This window comes from Ailuropoda melanoleuca, chromosome 1 (genome assembly GCF_002007445.2).
Source record: "Ailuropoda melanoleuca isolate Jingjing chromosome 1, ASM200744v2, whole genome shotgun sequence".
Classification (NCBI taxonomy): Eukaryota; Metazoa; Chordata; class Mammalia; order Carnivora; family Ursidae; genus Ailuropoda; species Ailuropoda melanoleuca.
The window spans coordinates 132,211,546-132,234,616 of NC_048218.1; the positions used below are offsets into that span (position 1 = coordinate 132,211,546).

The following is a 23,071-nucleotide window of genomic DNA, read 5'->3' on the forward strand; positions in this document are numbered from 1 at the left end:
AGGGACAGGGGAGTGAGAGAGGCACACAGACCCCTGAGGACAGCATGGGGCTGTGGAACTGTCCAGCAGCTTGCGTCGCCTCTATGATTCACCGGCCTACCCATTCTGAAAGTTAGTAATTCTGTTCACTTCTCCCTCTAATTTTCCTTTAAGTAATTACTAGAAAAATAAGGATCTAAAATGAACGAAAGCTAGACAAAATTATTCATTCTTGTCTCCTGGGCTGTGGGGCAGTGTATAGGGTTATAGGGCAGTGACTAGAAATATTAAATTGGGGAATTTCCATCAAAACATAATACAACAGAAAGTCCATTAAAACTCAATATTCTTTTATTTTGTTCCTTGTGGGATACGTAGCTCTCTGGAGGGAAGAAATGTCTTCTTTTAAGGTTGGGGATTGTAGGAGATGACTAGCAGTAAAAGGACTGCTTAGGGAAGACCAGCCTTCAGACCTGGTCCCAAGCCCTGGTCAATTCTGGCCTCAATATGAATGGAAGGATAAATGAAAACAAGAGGAGGTGTGCATGGCAGGGCACACAAACAGAAAAGAGTGCCCCAAGGTGCAGAAGAGGAAAGAATGAGAATCGGGAACTTGAAGAGCAGAAAGGTAAGCAGGTGAGGAAAACTGCTAGAAAACAGTCTGAAGCTGTTTAACTGAGTGGAAGATTGGATACTGGGGAAAACAAATAATTCAATGGAAATTCAGTCTAAGAAGATTAAGAAGAAGGTTGCATTTACAGTTTAAAGATTAAGGCTACTGTGTTATTTGGTTTAACTGTAACTTTTAAATTAAGGTTTTTTTTTAGTTTGTTATTCAGTACCCTTACTAATTGATAGTATGGTCAGATAGTATAGAACAATGGATCATTACCATGTTGAATGAATACATAATAGAAATTTCTAAACTCTTTATGAACTTGGAATATTTTTTTTCTTTGTACTTACATCTTGACATAATTGTCAATAAGAATTGACACAAAGAATAACAGGACAGAATTTAGATGTAGTTTATGGAGACCATATCCAGAAGATTTGTTTTTTCTAAATAACTTCCTAGATTTAAAAAATGAAAAATATATGAACCCAAGGACTCAATCCGAAACATTTCTTATTAAAGATGAGTAACATTGAGCTCCATGTATAAGAATAATAGAAACAAAGAGGTATATATGTATCATAATAATGAGACAAGAATTATTATATTATTAAAATACATTATATATGTATATAATATACATTTATATATATAATATATACAATATATAATATGCATTTATATATGTATATAATATACATTATATATTAATATATATACATTATATATATATATATAATATATATATATGCTCCAGGCAATGTTTTCTGTCAATATTTAGCAAAATATGGGCAGAACCAAATCACATCAGTCCTGCAGCTCACAGCACTTGGCAATCAGTCTTCCATAATAACACTGTGGTGAGTATCAGGACACTTAATATAAGATCTCTTTCCTTAAATAAAAATGCATGAACCTAGGATATCTGGCACTAGATTTTCAATGGAATGATTGAATAAAAAGTTTTATGAACTTGTTTAGATACAAAATAACATCTATATAATCATATAATTAACAACAGCCTGCCCAAAACTTCTCTAACTTCTTCTGCTGATCATAGTGCCTTGATAAATTCTATCCCAGAGTCTGTCAACATAACCTATGTTATTTCATGGACAGTTTGTGTCTTCATGCAAACCTCAACACATGACCACATACCTACATATTCATGAAAAAAGAAGTGCTGTTTTTGATTCCCTTCACTAAACTTTTTTGCATGCTCTTTTGCAACATACTTTTTCATAACTAATATTTTCATACATAAGGACAAAAGTAAATGCATTATTTTGTTCAATTTGGGTCATGTTCAGTATCATGAACATGGTGTATATTTTTTAGGAAGATATGATATAAACCTTGTTTTATTATTTGTATTTCATTTTTTTCTGATTATATATTCTTAAAAAAAAGAGTTCTATTTTTTCCCTTTTATGCCACAATGCCACCAAAGAGATAGCATTCTTATAAGATCTCTTGCTTTACCCAGAAATGATTTTTCTTTATCTGTCATTGTGCCTACTCTAGTCCAAGAGTAGAAAACTTCATGCTAGCAAGGTTTAGACAGGTGAACATAAATGAGTAAAGGATACCAGGCTAGAAGGGGACAGCCCCAATCAGCCCCCATCTAACCTTCCTAGATCCTCTGACTTCTCAAGAACAATGAGAAATACACGCCATCAATGAAAATCTGACTCTTAAATGTTAGCAGCTAATTCATTTTTAAATATTATGGAGCCAAGAACATTCTTTTTTAGGCCAGTGACCCACAAGTTTTCCACCTCTAGAATGATGTTTCTTAATATGCACAGACAATATATTTCTTAAGGGCATGGAGTATATCCTAGTCATCTTTTAATTCCCTCGGCTTTATGCAAAATTATAAAAATAACATCTAACATTTAGTGTATTTTTACTGTGTGTCATGTCTTGCTAAATGTTTTACATACATTACCACATTTAATATTTCTAATGAAAATATTAGATAATAATATATAATAATAATAGCTAATTTATCCTTACTTTATAGCCTAGTAAATAAAGTCTAGGGAAGTTGAAGGAATTGCCATGAGTTACATGGCTCCTAACTGGCGGAGGAGTATTTCAAATCCAGGCACTCTGCTCCTAAGCCTGACCTATTTGCCGTATCTATAGGGTGTGTACAAAACAGAAACAGTTGTTCCATTTTGGCTTAAACAGGCAAAGATAATAGTTAGGAGTGCCTATTCACTACTGTCCTGTAAATCGTCCATTAAATGTGAGTAAATAAAACCCTTCTACCTGACAAGTGACTATATAAAATATAGTTCTTCCATGACTGGTTCATTGTACTGCCCTATAAATTCTACATCACCTTTTTCCTCTTTACTACTGAGATAACACAGACACAACATGAAATATGTATGTTGTATTTTAGTATGTGTTCCCTGGAAGAGAAGATGTTGGATATATTGCCTAAGTGGCTTAAAAATAAATTGGGAAATAATGCACTATAACACCTCATTTTGTACATTGCACTAAACAATCTGGCATAACTGGGTGGGGGAAATGAGTCGCAGCTTTGCCTATTAAAGAGGGTGGTACAAGGAATTACCACACTTCATTTAGGTGGATGAACTCCAGAAATAAATTAGGAACCTGAATCTTCGTTAAAAGGCAAGTAATTTTTCCATTTGTCATGTTAGAATTAAATGATGACTTGAGTTTTATCAATGATACTCTCAAACAAATAAATTAGGGAAATATTCCTTTGACTCATGGCCCTAAAATTTACCAACGTGGCTATTTTAGTATTTTACAAAAGTATTTTCCATTTGTGAAACTTGCATTTTGATACATTGAGGTGTATTCATAAAGTCTATGAAGCCAGATATTGGTATTTTATTCCCAGAAATATTTTAAGCCTTTATTATTTGCCAGTTCTTCATTTACTTTGTTTATATACTTTGCAAGACTTGCACCAAGTCCTAAATAATAAGAGCACGCCATATCTAATCATTTCTTTTAAAGGCAAAATATGTATCTTTCCATTAAAGATCAGTCAATAAAGTTACAGGTAGAAGTTGGGGGAAAAAAGTATCTTATTTTGATGTGACTGTAATCCTAAAAACACACCATGTCCTAGAATGTCCTCCTTCATACCACTGCTGTTTCATTTAAAAAGTAGCTAATTTTCTTCTCCTTCCTAAACTGCATCCAATGAGCAAAATGTGTTTTTCAGAATTTGCCCATCTTATGTATACTGTGCATTTCAAGGTGTTAAACTTCTATCTTCCAGAAAAACAGAGTTTTTTCCTCTCTAATGAAAGACATATTGGTACATTGAAACATATACCATAAAGAATGGCCAAGCTTTTAATTCATTCTGTTTTAACATAAACAAGTAAACATGACATATCCTTTATAGTCAATACTGACTCTTCAAAGGCCCCACATACTCTGTTTTGTGTTCTGTTTACTGACCTGCTGGTAACATTGCTTTGTTTATTTCTTTCTCATTACCCTTACACATGGTATTTTACTCCAGAAATCTTTTGATTTGTAAGTATGCAGATATTTTTCATAAGCTAGTAAAAGCATGTCTTTCCTGCCTACATAACAATAGTAGGATGACACTACTAAGTCTAGAGACCTAAACCAAGATATTTCTCTAAGAAGAAGGTTAAAAGCTCATTAAGAAAGGTCTCTCTATGGGGCGCCTGGGTGGCACAGCGGTTAAGCGTCTGCCTTCGGCTCAGGGCGTGATCCCTGCGTTATGGGATCGAGCCCCACATCGGGCTCCTCCGCTGTGAGCCTGCTTCTTCCTCTCCCACTCCCCCTGCTTGTGTTCCCTCTCTCGCTGGCTGTCTCCATCTCTGTCGAATAAATAAAATCTTAAAAAAAAAAAAAAAAGAAAGGTCTCTCTGAATCATTAGCCCTTTATGATCCTGGACCTCAGGGCTGGACAGAGTTTGATTCAGTATTTCTGTGCTCTCTGACCTACTTCTGCTTCCCTCCAGTACTCTACATTGCTAATGCAAATACGATTCATTTATTCTTTAATTTTCAAGTATTAATTAAGCATCTATTATGTATCATGCTCATTAAAGAGGCTGGAAAAGAAGGATAGAGGAAAAAAGAACAATCTGTTCCCATTGCCATAGGTGACACATTTTTTTTCTGAGAAGAAACCTTCCTTATCTTACACCTACTCCCACTCTCCCTACCTCTACCACTACTATTCATAAGCTCTTCACCTTCTGGAGGGTCTATTATCCCATAATTGGACACAAAGAACATACAAATGAAATTGTCTAGGAGAGAGTATCCATTGCACAAACCTTTATTTAATCTTTTCAGCAGTGGACTCTATGGCCAGTGATGTAACATAAATCAAGACCCAGCTTTGGTTGTCAAGAACCCCACTGAGATGTCACTACATTTTAAAATATAGAAGAAATAAAAATAGAACATAATTTTCTAGGTTGTGGCTATGGATCTTCACATTTCACACAGAAGTAAATGAAGGATATCTGTTCACTCTTAATGGGTTGTCAACACTCAAGCTGCATTATGACTACACTAATGATTTCTCTGGCATTAAAAATCTTAATTGTTAAGTAAAGGGGCTAAAATTTACTGTTTAGCACTATCCTGGACACCATTAAAGCAAAAGGTTGAATACAGCTCTCTTTCATTGTTAAAAATTCCTCAGAGATTTCATGTTCTCTCACAGAAAGTGAACTTTAGGAATTTGGGGACAGTGAATTCCTAACGTGACTGCAGACTAGAATCGCCTGGAGTAATTTAAAAACACTAGTTTCTGGATTTCTTTTATAAGCTGTACTCAAGCATAGTCTCCCCACGTCATTGTATGTTTATTTTGAGGACGGACTTCACTTTAACATTCTGGAGGAACAAAGGCTGGGCATCTATAATCACAAAGCTCAGGCAATGAGAATTTTGGGTTGTATTTTCTAAGAACTATGTATTGCTTTTAGCTTATATTTAATATTGCAATTACTTGGGAAAATGTGAATAAAGTTAATATTATGGGCTAAAAAAATAAAAATAAAAAAATAAAAACACTAGTTTCTATGCTTCATCCCTAGATATGCTGACTTAATTGCACTGGGTGTGGTCTGGGCATCAGGATTTTAAAGCTCCCAGATGACTCTAATGTGCAGCGCATGTTGAGAATCACTGTTCTGAGGTCTCAAGTTTAACCCAAGCCGTCATTCCCCAAACTCAGAATTATTAATTTTTTTTCCTGGCTTAATTTCTTCTGTCTTGTAGCCTTATGATGTAGTGGCAAACTGCTGATGGGAATGAAAGCTCAGAGAAAGCATGACCTCTGGTATGGAATTCATTTTGGGGCATGGAAGATGTTTCTGAAGACCTAATTATTTTGAACCTTGGGTCTGGCTCCTTCATGCCTTTGCTCTATCACTCAAATATGGTGGAGACTGTGGGGGGTGGGAGGAGAGGGGGACAGGGGGAGAAGGAGAGAGAGCAGAGAGAGCTTGCACACATATGCTGGAGAGTGAGCAAACCAGAGATTTGGTAATCAAGAAATGGAGAAGATAAAACCAGTTCCCCATCCCTACTACCACAATATACAGTTTAGGATTTTTAATGCAGGGCATTTAAAGACAATTTGGCAAACTGGAGTCAAGGCGTTTGTCAATTGATCAGTCAGAAAGTGATAATGATTCTGCATAGTTACAGACACTGCTGGGAATTTGGAGGTAAATAAAACAAAACAACAAAACAAAACAAAACAAAACAAAACAAAACAAAATAAAACCCAGCAAAATTGCTTTGCTTCAGAGGCTTGGAGACCCTTCAGTCAAGTGCAAATACCTGTTCTTTGCCATTCCAACTGCACTCCCTTCTCAATCTAGTTTATAACCATGGTAAAAACTCTAATTCCTGTTAGCAGAATGATTAATGGCCACAATGGGTTTAAAGCCAATATTCTACACCAATTTAAGATAATGTTTTTATTTCAAAACTGACTTCATCTATGAGTTGTTTGTGCCTCTTTTATGGCCTGATGCGCCTGGTATAACAGTTTATGTAGTTGGCATGTCCTGTTGACTAGAACAGGTGGTCACCAAGTAGAGGATACATACCGTACTTCTTTTTGTACTGAAAGATGAAGCACACAACATTGCACAAGGTGGGCACTCCAAAATATTCCTGGAATTCAATGCAGTTCTTTGGGCCTTTAAAAAAGTTGTTTTTTTTTTAAATTTAAATGATATATTAATGGAATCTATCTAAAGTAGGGAGAATGAATGGGGAACAAAGGAATAAGAAACAGATGGACACAACATTGTGTATAAAAGCCTAAAAGCTTTTTCTCATATTGACCCATAATTTGCCAACAATCAATTCTAACCGGATTTCCCAGCTTTCACTTTAAGGTGAACATAATTTGTACTGTTGGCACTTAATACAAATACTTGTACACCTCAAAAGAGATCTAAGCTATTAATGGACCTCATCAAATTTATCTTTAGTTATAAAAAAATCCAGTATTTTTTTCCCAGAAGCAATTTTAGAAAAGGTCTTAAAACTCTATTTTAGTATCAAATATTTATTGTGAAAATTGGAAACCAAAGATGGTTATTTGTTTTAAAGATCATTTCACCTAAGTGCTGAGGATACTGAACTTCATTTCCAAAGCATAAATAAATGACACGTCTTAACTCTAGGCCACCTTTAACTCAGTTCCTGCTACACATTCTATCAGCACCTGGGCTTTGAGGCTCTCACTATTTTGTGAATAATTTCAGGCTAAGCTTGATAATCTTTTTCTACTTCAGTTAAAGAAGAAAAACCAAAGGGGGGACATGAGGAAAATAAATGTAAGGTGATAAACTGCTGGATGAGTGCATTTTACACTTAAAATTTCTAATGTAATATCTTAAATGTCTACACATAACTGTATATGTACAGAAAAGCATCAAATACATATTAGAAAAGTAGACAGATATGAGATGAGCTAAACCAAGGCAGATGATCATACGAGATTCTATAAAGGCAAACTGCTGAAAATAAATAAACTATAAAACAGACATAGCTATTACAGGCATGAGGAGAGAAGCAATCCTTTCCTTTCACCTGAAATGAGCATATTTTATTATTCTATAGCAAAGCAGTAAGTGTTCTTTTCCTCTTTAACAAAATACAGCCTATTGAATGTTCTTTTCCTTCTGTAATAGAAAATTGTTTACACCACTATTGTTTATACAATTAAACGAATAACCAAAGTATATAATACTGGCATAAAGATCTCTTTGCTTATCTTACTTTAGATATCAAAATAAAAAGCATATGACTGCATACAACATACGCATTATAAGATCCTCTGGGGGGAAAAATGAGGCATAATTAGATTTTCACACAAAGGTTTTACAACTCTAGTCATATCAGCAGGTTTTGAGTACTAATGGAAAATGGAATTGATGCAATTATGTTGAACAGTGGCAGGAAGCATGCTTTTAAGAGAATCAGCTTAAAGAAAAAATCCCAGTTGCATGTGCATTAAAACTGTCAAGACGTTAAGCTAAAGATCTTCTCTCTGTGCCAGCTAAACCCCTGCCCGATTCCAGGAAGTAAACTTCTGAAGCCATGCCAAGCCCTGTGCTTGAAAATAACATCTTAATTGGTTTCTTCTAATAAAATTCAAAATGTTCCTTTTGGTGATGACAATACACTCATTGTTTTATTCCGGCTTAATGTTCCGGTCTCTTGGAATGTTGTGAGTATTACTGTTCAGGGAAAAGGAAGAAAAAAAAAAAAGCTCATGAGTCTGCATTTACGTAGCAAAAATCTAGCTGGATGGACCAGCAAAAGTTGGAAGTTTTTGATTCCAGAAAGAGCGCTTCTATTTAAATCCAGGTTTGTATAGGATACCAATGAAACTCCAATTGCTTCCCATTGTTTGCATCATTATTACATAATAACAGTTACATGTAAATACAGAGCTAGGTTGATAATGTTTAGATAATGTTTAAGGCTCTTACTGGCAACTGACCCAAAATAAATTATCCAGTAAGTCTTTTCAAATCAAGGGATAATTTAAGCCATGAGGTTTTGTTTTTGCTTGAATTATAACAACTAGTGTGTATTTAAGAGGTTGGAAAGTTATATAAAGAGCTCCAAAATATTCACTGCATCATATTATCAGAATTTCTACATGCCTGGTTATCATCTTAAGTTTATTGAAATTTTTTCAAGTCAGTCTATTGAACGATTTGTATATCTATAGACATAACTCCAATTTCATAGTGAAATTCAGTACAAACGTTTTTCACCTTATACAAGTCCATTTTATAATCACTTTGGTGCTATCCACTTATTCATTAAATAAAAGGTCCCTGTGTTAAGAATGACAGTTCTGTTGGAACTGTGTTTTATATGTAATGGTCTCTAACACTTGACAGCATAGTGGCCACACATACCCCTCTACCTGAGCCAAATAAGGAAGGTCAGGAATACTAGGGTATTGGACTCCCTTTACTCTCCATTTCTAATTTTGTTAGTGCTGTCTTAAAATCTTCAGACTTGTGTCCACTATCAGATTTCAGTAATGAATGAAGTGCTAGCTTGGTGCACCTCACACAGTTTGTACAAAATTACGTCTATTTACAAATAGAGAAGAGGTCTTTTCTAATCTAAATTTTGTGAAATGAAGATTTTAGAAAACAAAGCACATAAAGAAAGATTATGTTTCATATGCTATAATTGGAAATCTGCTAACTCCTTGGCAATTCATGCTAACTATAGTAACACTAGTAACTTGGGCTGCAAGACTTCACTGGCTGTAAAAGCAGCAAGTGTAGGGAACAAATTTAGGTATTTGCGGAGTCTTTACATATGATTTGCCCCATTCATTCCCTTTAGGTTCCTGTTCCTGTTGTCTGGAGTAACAATGGATTACCTCCTCCTGGCAGGTTCAGCAAGTCCCTTTGTTCTCACCATTACTAACCATCAGTGATGGGAAGGGGAAGGCTCAAAGACAGAAGTCACTAAAGTTTCTTGCTCTGCTCCTCAGCTCACTGGCACTGAGCTGTTACTCTATGAACACCTGTGTTGCAGTAATATGTTAAGAACTAAAGTGTTTGTCAAGCTAATCACCCAATTATTATATACATATAAATTTGTGGTATTTGAAACTTGAACATAAGAAAACATAAATAATACATTAAAAATGATACCAGGAGCATAACAGCTTTTTTTTCTGACTTTTCAATTTTTGTTTTGTACCTTTACAAGACAGTATACACTCAGGAAAGACCTAATCGATAGTGAAACACAATAGATCCTTACTCACAGGATATATGTATGTGCGTATGTACGTACGTGTATATAGATAGTACATTTATTTTTACTCAGATATATATCCCCTCTCCATAACTGATTCTATCTTTAGAAAGTGAAACTCCATGCTAAGGAAGTAAGATATTTTTCATGAAAGAATTTAGCAACTGCTTCTTTAGCGCTATTACTCCTGCAGAGAATTGAGGTGTTTTGTTTTGTTTTGTTTTTATGAGATCAGCAGTCTGACCTTCTTCTTAGAGGAATAGCAATTACCTGTTGTAAAATTGTAATGCTTTGACTCCTTTGGTCTATCGAGCCCATAGAGACTAGAGACTTGACATTAGCCATTACATTACATAGAAGATTAAATATGAACAATCTTATATTCAAACTCTGGTACCTGCTAATTTTTTATAAGAAAATCGTTGCAGTGAGGTAGTAAACTAGAAATTAATTAGGTAGAATATTTCATACTTCTTAATCAAGAATCTTAAATGCAAGCAAGGGCTAAAATTGAGAAAGGCAAGAGTACTAGACATTTCTACTGACATCACTTCAAACTAAAACATAACATTGCTTTTACCATTGTTTTCCTTCTGAGGCAATACATAAATGAACAGAGTAGAATACTTTATTCTAGGGGTTGACAAAGAGGAAAATGCTATCCTGATGTACATAGCTCGACCATCAAAACTCTTGACTATGGGAGTTGTAATTTGGGAAAGGCAAGACAAAGAAAGTATATTCACTAATTTACATGAATTAGACACAAATAAAAATACAATTTTTTAATATTTATGTATAGCCTCAATCTTTCGAAAACATTTCTAATTCCTATTAATGGATTGGTATTTCTGAAGATTTTATAATATACCTTTGCAGAATTCTCTACAAGCACAGCTATAATTAATGTTTTTCTTTTTATACCATTTCCTCTAGTCGTGCCTCTGCCACCATAGGGCTGGAGGTCCTTACCCTCTCTGGGCCTTCACGCCTAACTACTTCATAGGCATTCTGTAATAAATGACATAACAAGTGGAAATCCTCCAAAAAAGTGAAAAGCACTCTGCAACAGGAACATTTCAGTACTGAGTTCTCAAAGGCAGTTAATTCCCACTGAATAGGAGGGAAGGTTGAAATGATCGTTTTGGAGAAGCATGGACCTTGGAAATGTAGGATGAACTTGCCATCTTTTACAGCTCAGCACATTGTTTCAGGGCGAGCACTGCCCTAAAATAGCACACGGCTCAGCACTTAGCTCTGCCTTTTATGTGCCCTTCTTGCCAACTCATAGTCTGTGTCAGAAAATGTCTAACTTTTCTGTTCCTTGCTTTTAAATTTGTTTTCGTTAACAACAGTGGTTCTCAGGAGCATAGATATGAAAGTGCAGAAGGCAAAAGAGTGCTGAAAATTGCCCAAAGCTTACAGCTCTCCTTCTCAATACTTTTATTTTTGACAGTAATGGAACTAAAACCAAAATGATAGTTTTTAATACCTTGTCATATAAAAGATACTTAGGAAATGGAAAAATTGAGCATATCTCAGTGCTCCATTTAGTGGATGCTGCAAAGTTATCCATAAAAAAAAAAAAAACATTTGAATCATTTTTTTAAGAGAAAATGTAGGCTTTTTTGAACTTATGAAGACACTACTCTGATAAATTTATACAGTACCTGAAGGGAATGAATAATAAATTTTTCTATAGTTATCCTTTGTCTGAGCTCAGCCTTGCTCCCACAGCCACAAAGGGAGACCTTACCTACCGCAATGAAAGAAGCATGTTTCACAGGAGTAATTCCCTCATCCTCACCTTGATGAATCCAAAATTGAAAGGGTAATTAGGGATGGTATAGAGAGTGAATTTTATTTCTTTTATTTTCAGGAAGGAATGATATTCTAAGAGAAAAAGCTGAAGTCTATTGTGACACCTTTAACATGATAAAGTGAGTTTAACTGTTATTTTTGTGAGTCTTAAAACTAACTCTAGCAGCATCTATCAAAATGGCTCTGGCTCTGAGTCTGAATGCTGTGTTTTTTGTGTGTGTGTGTGTCCTTTTCCATCCCTGTGACCTCAGGCAGGTTACTTTCTTGGATTCTCCATTTTATGAGGATAAAATAGTGCCTAATTCACAGTGTTGTTTAGAGAATTAAAAATAATGCCTGGCACAAAGGCAGTATTAATGTTAGTGATTATTATAATAAATACAAATAAATTATCAAAAGTATTTTGGAAAAACAGAAGACAAAGCATACAACTACAAAGAATGGAAAAATGCTTATCTTTAGTTCTAGGTATATTCTTCAAAATCAAAATTGCAAAGAAAGGTATGTAACATACACTTTAAATCTACATATGTGAATAACATATCAAAACACTTGATCAACAGGTGAATGAATTTAAAATAAGCTATCTAAAGCAATCTACAGATTCAATGTAATTTGTTATCAAATACCAATAGTATTCACAGAACTACAACAAATAATCCTACAATTTGTGTGGAACCACAAAACACCCTGAATAACCAGAGAAGTCTTAAAAAGGAAGAACAAAACTGGAGGTATCACAAACCAGATTTCAAAACAGTATGGTACTGGCACAAAAACTGACACATAAAACAACTGAACAGGATAGAGTGTGCAGAAATAAACCCATACTTATATGGCCAGTTAATCTGTGCAAAGGAAGCAAGGACATACGATGGGGAAAAGACAATATCTTCAATAAATGGTGCTGGGAAAACTAGACAGTTACATGCAAAAGAATGACACTGGACCACTATCTTACACCATATTCAAAAATGAACTCAAAATGGATTAAGGACTAGATGTGAGACCTGAAACCATAAAACTCCTAGAAGAAAACAGGGAGAGTAATCTCTTGGACACCAGTCTTAACAATATTTTTCTGGATCTTTCTCCTAAGGCAGGAGAAACAAAAGTGAAAATAAACAATGAAGGCCATATCAAACTCAAAAGCTTTTTCACAATGAAGGAAATCTCAACAAAATAGAAAGGCAATCTACTGAGTGGGAGAATATGTTTGCAAATGACATATCTGATAACAGCTTAATATCCAAAATATATAAAGAACTCATACAACTCAACACCAAAAAAACCCAATCCAATAAAAAATGAGCAGAGCACCTGGATAGACATTTCTCCAAAGACATACAGATGGCCAACAGACACAGGAAAAGATGCTCAACATTACTTAACCATCTCAGAAATACAAACCAAAATCAAAATGAGCTATTACCTCATACCAGTCAGAATGGCTAGTATCAAAAAGACAAGAAATAACAGGTGTTGACAAGGATGTGGAGGAAAAGGAACCCTCATGCACTGTTGGTGGGATTGTAAATTGGCACAACCATTAGGGAAAACAGTATGGAGGGTCCTCAAAAAATTAAAAATAAAAATACCATATGACCCAGGAATTCCACTTCTGGGTATTTACCCAAAGAAAACAAAAACATTAATTCGAAAAGATACATGCACCCCTATGTTTATTGCAATGTTATTTGCAACAGCCAAAATGTGGATGCTACCTATGTGTCCATCAATAAATGAAAGGATAAAGAAGATGTGGTATAGACACACACACACACACACACAACACACACACACACACACACACACACACAAACACACACTCTTAGCCATAAAAAAAGAATGAAATCTTACCATTCACAACAACATGAATAGACTTAGAGGGCATTATGCTAAGTGAAATAAGTCAGAAAAAGACAAATGCCATATTATTTCACTTATATATGGAATCTATAAAACAAAATAAATGAACAAGAAAACAAACAACAGAGATAGACTCATAAATACAGAGAACTGGAGATTGCCAGAAAGGAGGAAGGTGGGGGGATGGGCAAAACAGATAAAGGAGATTAAGAGGTACAAACTTCCAGTTATAAAATAAACAAGTTACAGAGATGAAAAGTATAGCATAGGGAATATAGTAAATTATACTGTAATAATGTTTTATGGTGACAGATGGTGACTACATCTATCATGGTGAGCAATGAGTAACGTATAGAATTACTGAATCACTATATTGTACACCTGAAGTTAATATAATATTGTTTGTCAATTAGACTTCAAATATTAATTGGTTAAGCCATCTAGCATCACTTGAACTATCTTCATTCAACAGGGACTTCTATCATAATTGTTTATACATATCTATGGATAATCATGGAATAGGACACACTTTTTTCAGGGAATTGCTTTGGTCAGATGACTGAATAAACACAGCACAAAAGCTCACTCTTTTAATTTCATATCGCTGGAGCACCCCATCTTTGTAGTTGCAGGAATCTTGTACTTTTAGAAATGGCTTAACATCACAGCATCATCTTTTGGCAACAGAACTAAGTTTACTGGAATCTGACAAAATTCACTGAGAATAAGAATTACTTTTTTTATGACAGAAAAATAAGAATTTCCCACTTTTTTCTAAAAATCTTTAAAAGAACACATCATTGTAAGGTATTTCTATCCTAATACTTCTCAGGGGACATTCTTTGCACTACTTAAAACTTCTCTAATTCAAGGTGGTGAGAGATTTCATTTTATTTTGACTACTAGAATCCTATACCAATACATATTACAGGGAAAAACAGACACAAAATTTCTTAGCAATTTCTTCTCATCTTCTGTCCTCATTGTATTTATACCAGGGTTTTTTTTGTTGCTGTTTTGTTTTTTTTAGATTTTATTTATTTGACAGAGAGAGACAGAGCGAGAGGGGAATACAAGCAGGGGGATTAGGAGAGGGAGAAGTAGGCTTCCTGCTGAGCAGAGAGACCGATGCGGGGCTCGATCCCAGGCCCCTGGGATCATGACCTGACCTGAAGGCAGACGCTTAAGGACTGAGCCACCCAGGCACCCCATATTTATACCAGCTTTAACTTGTTCTTTATATAACAAATTTAGTGCTACTCTACTTAAAACTCTTTATGATTTAGGTGATGTCCTACTCACAACTGTATTCATCAATCCCTTCCTGATTTCAAAGCACTCTCACAGGGGAAAGAATGCAGAGTTTCTTACAGCAGCATTCCTTGTTGAATTTGATTTTATTAAACATGCAGGTGTTATTAAAGATGTTTAACTGACATTTAAATGAAACTATCAGAAGGGGAATTAAAACAAACCACATTAACACAAGTTTTCCCAAGAACTAAATATTTCAGAAGATTCAGTACAACCAGAATGAGCATTCTCCAAGATTAATGGAGAAATCAAGAACAATTGGCTTTATTTTTATCTCTTGGGCAACCATAAGACAAACTATTTTCAACAAATGTGCCTTGTAATGTTAATGCTACCAGAGATCATAAAGAGACAATTTATTATTTTGAGTTTATTGTCCAGCAACAATTCATCAGCTTTCAGGTTTAGCTCACTAGTTCACAGGGGTCCTTTTATTTGTTGTTTAATTAAGCTTCTTGTCAAATGAGGCAGATATTAAAAGATAAAAGATGTTTTGTAAAATTCCATCATCTTTCATTTATATACTATCGATGACCCGGAGCCTTTGACAATTTTATTAATGAAAATTGAGCACTGAAAGAAGGCAAAAAAGAATCACAAAGTAAATCACTGAAAGAACTGATAATCCTATGCAAGCTTAGTCTCTACACTTCATATAATTGTTTCCCAATAGAACGCAAACTGACATTTTTATGTATTTAAGCCAGTATTATGCATATGTAAATGTAAAACTCAACCCTGAGTTGGAAAATTGGCAAATATAAACCAAGGAAAAATGTATCCAAATAGTAGAAATCTCTATAAAGTCTTAATCTCTTAATTGTCATTTTCCATTTCAATTTAAGGCAATTAGTCACAGGCTTCAGTGGAGTGGGGGGCAGTGTAGTAGTAGGGACTCTTTACTGTTCTAGGAACACAAGCAAAGGATTAATAGCAATCACAAATAATAGACTTTTCTGCCATTCATATAACTATCAGTGAATTTATTTTTAAGTTTTCATGGCTTTATAAGTGCTTTATATATTTCCATGGCCACCTTGATAACTCATGAGTTTTGAGCGAAAGGAAAACCTGAAGTACAGCCAGACTATTGCCTGTTCAGTAAAATGATATTCAGGCTTTTTGAAGCCTATGGGATATTGAGTGCATCCTACTTCTTTATTTTACTCTGTTTTGTTTTGTTTCGTGTGTGTGTGTCCCAAACTTCTTTATTTAAGAGCAAAGTGATGTGGGATGTGGGGACAGCCTACTTCTTTATTTCAGGATATTATATTTCTAGATCTAAAAATATGCAAATATAAATGATAATCCAGTATTTATAAGGATTACTTAAAAAAAAACAATGATATCTTAGAGGTTTGTACTGGACAGATAAAACATGTACATGGCTGAATTATTTCCTTTATGGTAACAGAGGTGGAACTACTGTGTAATTTTGGATAAGTTAACTCTTGAATGGCAGTTGATATCCAATCTTAAACATAAACAAGCAAGAAATTTTGCTATTTTAGTAACAATACTCATTAGCTCATATAAGATCAACTAGTTCAATAAATAAATCTCAATTAAAATATTGACTTTAGGATCTATTAATTTCCATATAGAAAATGTATTCCAAAGAGCAAATATTCCTGAATAAATTTCAATTTACTCATCAAAGGAAAAAGGGAAAAAAAATCTAATATACTATTTAACAGTCATTACTTTAGGAGTATGTATATAACCTATATTTGGTATATATATGGATGTATTTATATTTGCATTTTATTTTATGGGTATATTTATACAGATATATTTCATATCATGGTACAGAAGTGGATCAGAAATTGTCCTACATGCCCTCCACATTCCTGAAGTTTTATGGTATTCTTAAATGTTCTAAGAGTGGCAAATAGTTGTCTATAATTTCAAGCCATGCATTATGCCATGATAATCAAAAGAAGTAAACTTAGTAAACTATGTAGGTAGGGCTCTTATTAAGTTCAAATTTATCATGAAAAATTGGACTTTTAAAAAAGCAGAATCTTAATGAATGTTTGCATTAGTTTAAAAGCCTCGACATATCTAGACATGCTAGACATACTAGCAAGGATTAAGGCAACATCCCTGGCAGGCCACCAGTCAAGGCCCTGTGGAAGGCTGTGTATGTATGAGGACTCTTCCCTTTAATATAGAAAACCAGGCTTCCAATCAAAACAGAGAAAAAAACTCTCTGGAAGAAAACATCTAAAATTTATAGAGATGACATGTCTTTTAGGGAAGAAAATAGATAAAGAGATTTGAGAATTAACTGGAAAGAGTAAATATAAAAGTTGAACTCCCAGACTATGCTGAATCTCTAGTGTACAATGTGGGAAAAGTTTTGACCGTCAGCTATGTACCAGGATATGAGTCTAAAGGTATCTGTGCAAAACGTAACAAAAATTCTTCTCTCATGGTACTTGTATTTTAATTCTATGATGAAGAAATTTTGCATTCTACCTAGTAACTGTCATTGTTTCAAATTAACCAAGATTCACTGAAGCACTGTTATAGTGTACTAAGGCTCTATTAGTTGGGGAGGTATAGTGGTTAAGAAGTATCAAAATGTATATTAATTCAACATTTATTGAGCAATAACAAAGGTCAGTCTCTACACTAAGTGGAGGGGAAGTAATTAGAGTACACAAGAAGACCATAATTTTAACCTAAAGGAATTTATAAATACTAATTCTAATATAAGTCTTCGTGTATTTTAATAAGATGCACTCTATAAACTACACAACACATTTTACAAGCTTAATTCATTTCATTTTCAAAACAATTCTATAAGTGTTATTCCCATTTTACAGATGATAAAATTCTGGATTAGGGAGATTAAGTAACTACCCAGTGTAGCATCCCCAGAAAGTAGCAGGCAACTATGATTTAAAACCAGTTCTGTATGACTTCAAAATCCATTAATTTTTAAAAATTGTTTGTTTAGTTTTCTTTCCCTTGCCCAAGTCCTTCCTACAAAATGTTTTTGAAAGCACTGAAAGGAATTATTGTAGAAGACTTCCTCAAAGAAGATAATATTATAAAGCAAAACTAAGCTTAAACATCATATAAATTTAGTTAATAAGGAGTCTTACAATTAAGTTAGCCCCCAAATTTTTTAACTCATTGGGAGAACTGAGGTCCTGACAAAGTTTCAGAGTTAATTAGTAGGGAACCAAAGTTTGAAAATCCTGATATTCCATGTAAATGCTGTTCTCATGACACTACACTGCCAATCAAATGTTCATACTTTCACATACATCAAAAACATACGTGTTTAAACATATTTCCTCATACTTTAATAAAAACTTTCCAGAGGCCACTGGAATCATGACAAACATTTTTCCCACTTAATTGTAACTAAAATTTTGTTGGTATTTTTCATTATACAAAAAAAGACAGAAGTGTTACATACAGACAAAAATACATTTTAGGACTCTAATTATTACCAGGAATAATCAGGGATATGTCAGTATCTAATAATAGAAATTTAAAAACATGAAGTAAAAACTGATAGACCTGAAAAGAGAAATAGACAAATCCATAATTATAGTTGGAGAATTCAATTTCTTCTGTCACTAACTGAAGAACAAGTAGAGAGAAAATCAGTAAGGATATAGAAAATGTAACAAACCATCAACTGACTGAATCTAACTGGCATTAATAAAACATTCCATGTGACAAAAGCAGAATATACATTATTTTCTATGTAGGCTATAGTCAGTGCCATAAAATGAGTTTTAATAGTGTTCTGGAGAACCTGAAGCATATTATGTATGTTCTTTGACAATAAGAGACTGAATCAAAGACCTACAACAGAAAGATATATAAAAAAATACACAAATATCTCCAAATTACACAACATATTTCTAAATAACTTGTAAGTAAAAGAAAAAATAAGGGAAGCAATTAGAAGACATTTTGAACTGACTGAAAATCACAACACATTTTATCAAAATATGTGGAGCACTGCTACATAGTGTTTCAAGGGAAATCTGTAGCATAACTGGTTATATTAGAAGAAAAGTTCTCAAATCAGTGATCTACGTTTCCATGTTAAGAATTTCCAAAAAGAAGAGCAAATTAAACACGAAGCAAGAAGAAAAAAGACGATTTCATTTTAGAGCACATACCAAAGAAATATTAAACAAAATAATAATAATAATAACAACAAAGCCAAAAACTGATTATTTAAACAGATCAATAAAAAGGAAAAAACTAATCTCTACATGGATCAGTCAGAACATAAAAGAAGTAGACACAAATGATCAATTTCATAAATGAAGTAAAGAACATTACTACAGATCCTACAGACATAGTGAGGATAGTAAGGTAATATTCTAGACAACTTTATGTCAATAAATTGAATATCTTAGATTCACAATCTGAATTGCTAAGTGAAAAAGTAATCTTATTATAAGAATCTACCTCATCTTAAAACAGAAAGAATACTTAACACATTTAACTCAGAATCACATTTTAGCTTTTAAAATATAGACAATATTTCCATTTTTCTCAAGCTCAAAAACTTTTTAAAAATGATATGCAACTGATACCTTTTATCAAATTGTACAGTATTTATTCCTGGCTTCGTAAAATACTACATGCTAAAATCCCTACTGGATAGAGGCAAAATCATTTCAACAATGCTTTCCCTTGCATATTAACAAGCAAACCAAATTTGTCTATTGTACATAAGTAGCCTTGACTTTCCTTATGACCCTTATAGATTCTAAAGATTTTCTGAAAAAAAAAATACAATGACAATAATGCTATGAAATGTGAGTCTGTCACACTACTGGATTTTTTTTTCAATAAAAATTCAACTTAATCAAAAAGTCTTTGCATGAACTTTAGATTTATTTGAAAAGCTATCTGGTATAAAATTAGAATGATAACAATTACAAAATGAAGTATCTAATAGAAATCACAGTTCTTTAACATACAAGATTTAGCTTGTACAAATGTAACTAATTAATAACATCTGAAGAACATTCTGCCATTGGACTGATGACCATCTGGTTGACCTTGCACTAAATCAATAGGGAAGGCAAATCTGTAAATCATTGTTTCCCAAATGTTATCACTCCATCATTCTACCACAAGAAGAAGGGATAAAACTGGGATGGGAGAAGAGAGCTTTTGTTTCACACATTTTTAAATTGACTTTGATTGTTAATTGGACTGTAAGACAAGACTGAGAGGATTCTTCTAAAGTCCCATCCAGAAAGAGGCTGGCAGAAGACCAAGTAATAGTGAAGGTAAAGAATTCAAGACAAAAGAGTCAGGAGGCAAGGTTAATTATTAGAGAATATAAAGATGCAAATGAACTCTGTGTGATGTAACCTGATATTATCTGAATTTCCTCAGAATCATTTTCCAACTCCTAAGTTTTGGCTGAAAAATAGTGATAGAAATTTTGGAATAAATGCAAGAAAATATATATCATATGTATTTTAATTTATACTCATATATGTGTCAACCCTGTGCAAAGTTCTATATTTTAATGTCAAGAGTAAATAATTTTGGAAGAAACGTAGTTACTTACTCATTATGATACACAGAAAAGTCATCATAAAATCAATGAGAAACTTTAAATAATAAGAAATTTGGGAAAGGCATCTGAAACAAGTATACTGTCATATCTCTCAAGAAAATGACTATGAATTAGTGATTAAAATTTATACATTTTAACAGTTGTTTTTGTCCAAGGTATTTTTTCTATGATACTATGCCTAAAATATAGTTCACTGTAGGAATTTTTTGTATTAATTTAGAAATTATGGAATTTCATTTTGTTCTCCCTGTTGATATCATCTCTTTAAAACAAATTAAGTGATATTCTAGCTGTTTGATTATTTCCTAGAAAGAATAAAATATTATAGAACTCTCAGATCAATAGTTTACCTTATCATGCTGTATTCTACATATGTTATAAATTAAGGTAAGTCTTATCCTGCAAGAATCTGTCTTGAGTTTGAGAGCATTAGACATGGAGTATTTTAAAAAGCCCATCATAACTTCTAGTCACTCTATACATAGCAGTTACTGACCCACTTGGTAGTGAAGTTTGGTTTAAAATTTTTACTACTTAATTTCCTCCATAAAAGATAAACTGTAAAGTCTTCGAATAATGGACTTAGTATCTCTGGTGACACACTTGTTTTTAAAATTTACACATTTTCATTTAAGTTTGGGTTAAAAAAAAGTTTGGTTAGTTTTGATGTAATAGAACAGGTTTAGACAACTAACCTATGAGACCACTCCATCTTCCTATATATACTAAGAGAACTACAGAAAAGAGACAAATTGTACTACTGCCTAATGCCTTTACTTTTTGTTTGATTAGATATCTCCTAGATCTCAACTTGAAAGAAAAGGTATAAGCAGACTACAAGATGTTACAGTCATATAGAAAAAGACACTTCCAAGGGTCTGTTTTTCCTTTCTTCACAACTTAACTGAATAGTCATGGGTTTTGAGGGAGAATGCCTGGCTTAGAAGGTAAGGAAGCAATTAGAAGCTCACACACTTTAAGTTCTTAAAATAAAGCTCTTTCAGTGCTCATGATAACCTTGGAGAAAGTCCTTGGTAACTTAAGAAAGTAAGAAAAAAAAAAGATATCCAATTGATTGATAAGTGTCAGTCATCCTGCTGTTTGAAACTCAAGATAATAAAGTGTTTCAAAGACATTCTGCTATAGAAAGGTCTGAGAGTATACTGTTTCTTAAGTAAAATGAAAATATGCTCAATGACATTAAGGTTTATGCAAAAAGTAAGTTGAAAGAAGTAATAAAAATATAAATAACCCTGATTGGCAAGATGATCTTCTTGATCCATTTCTTATTCCTGTCCATTTAGCATGGACTGACCAAAGTCATCAGTCTGTTAGTTGTTTGAACTATCTACATTAAAGCTCATGCATACATTGGCAAACCATTCCCTCACAGGGTCTTACAACTTCTACGTTTGAGCAAATTTGAAATCACATCCATTTTCCTAAGCTTCTGAAGATAACATTTGTACATAACAACAATCAAAAACATATTTACAACTATTGTTTTAAATCCTTTTCAATCAATTAGGAGAGTCTGCCAGTCTCAGGGACTCCTTTTGGACATGGAAGAAGCACCATTAGAACAACATATGGAGAGATGACTTGGAGGCTAAGTCCAAAATTTATTAAGAAAAACTTTAAATAGTTAAACCTGCACAGACTTCTTTGCTGATGAGTCTTAGCACATAAAGGGTGTTTCTCAAACACCAGGTGACTAGTAAGAAGATACTTCAAAATGAGCAGAATATACTTCAAGCATTTTCATAAGCAAATGCAACAGATGGCTTTTGTTTATGAACCAATAATTTAAAATAACCATGTCATCCAAAAAAGCAGCCCAGTAAATATTTTCAAAATTAATCAATAGTCAATAATATTTTACTATATTTAATTTATTGCTAATGTTTGGATCTGGATGTGAAATTTTAAAAAAGACTTCAAATGACATTTTTCCCAGAGTACTTATCAACTTTCTTACCATCAAATGTTAAATAAACTCTTGCTTGGGGCTGAGACGATCCTTTTACACAGATAGAACAAACAAATACTCCAACCAAAATGAAAATTGCCCGGAATGCCATTTCTTCAGATTTGCAAGTTAATATCCAAGGGAAAATACCTTTAAAAGAGAGGTAAGAAGTTGTTATATTTCATTTCACATTTTAGGAGCATACCTGCACACATACACACAGATACACACAAAACCAGCAATCTAGACAGAGCACCTTATTCACAAAAGACGTATCTGAACTTTTACAGTCATGTAAACAGTAGGAGGTGCTCTGACTTTGTTTCTTAGATGCAAAAATTTGGATTTGATTCATTTGTGACTGAAAGTCTTTGTGAAAAAAGAAATTGCTCTCTCAGCAAATAATGCTAATATTAAAGCAGAACAAAGCAGCCAGGAAAAAGGTATTAGTTCCCAAAGGAAAACTCAATATTTAAACTTGATCTTCTAACAATCACATAACATTGAAAAGACTTGAGAATGGTACCAATATGTATTAGTGGATGAAAAACTTCTCTTTCTACCATAAATATAGTAGTAGCAGGAAAATGCCATATGAGCATTCATGTACACCCACTCA

At 33.6% G+C, this 23,071-nt stretch overlaps 1 protein-coding gene across 1 annotated transcript in view; it reads right to left on the bottom strand.

Moving 5' to 3' along the window:
* Nucleotides 1-23,071, bottom strand: part of SEMA3C (semaphorin 3C) — a 170,130-nt gene that overhangs the window by 144,788 nt on the left and 2,271 nt on the right. Inside the window, exon 2 of the mRNA XM_034667071.1 lies at nt 22,462-22,602. Within this exon, the coding sequence (XP_034522962.1) occupies nt 22,462-22,564 (103 nt within the window). The 5' untranslated portion in view covers nt 22,565-22,602. The remainder of the gene's footprint in view (nt 1-22,461; nt 22,603-23,071) is intronic.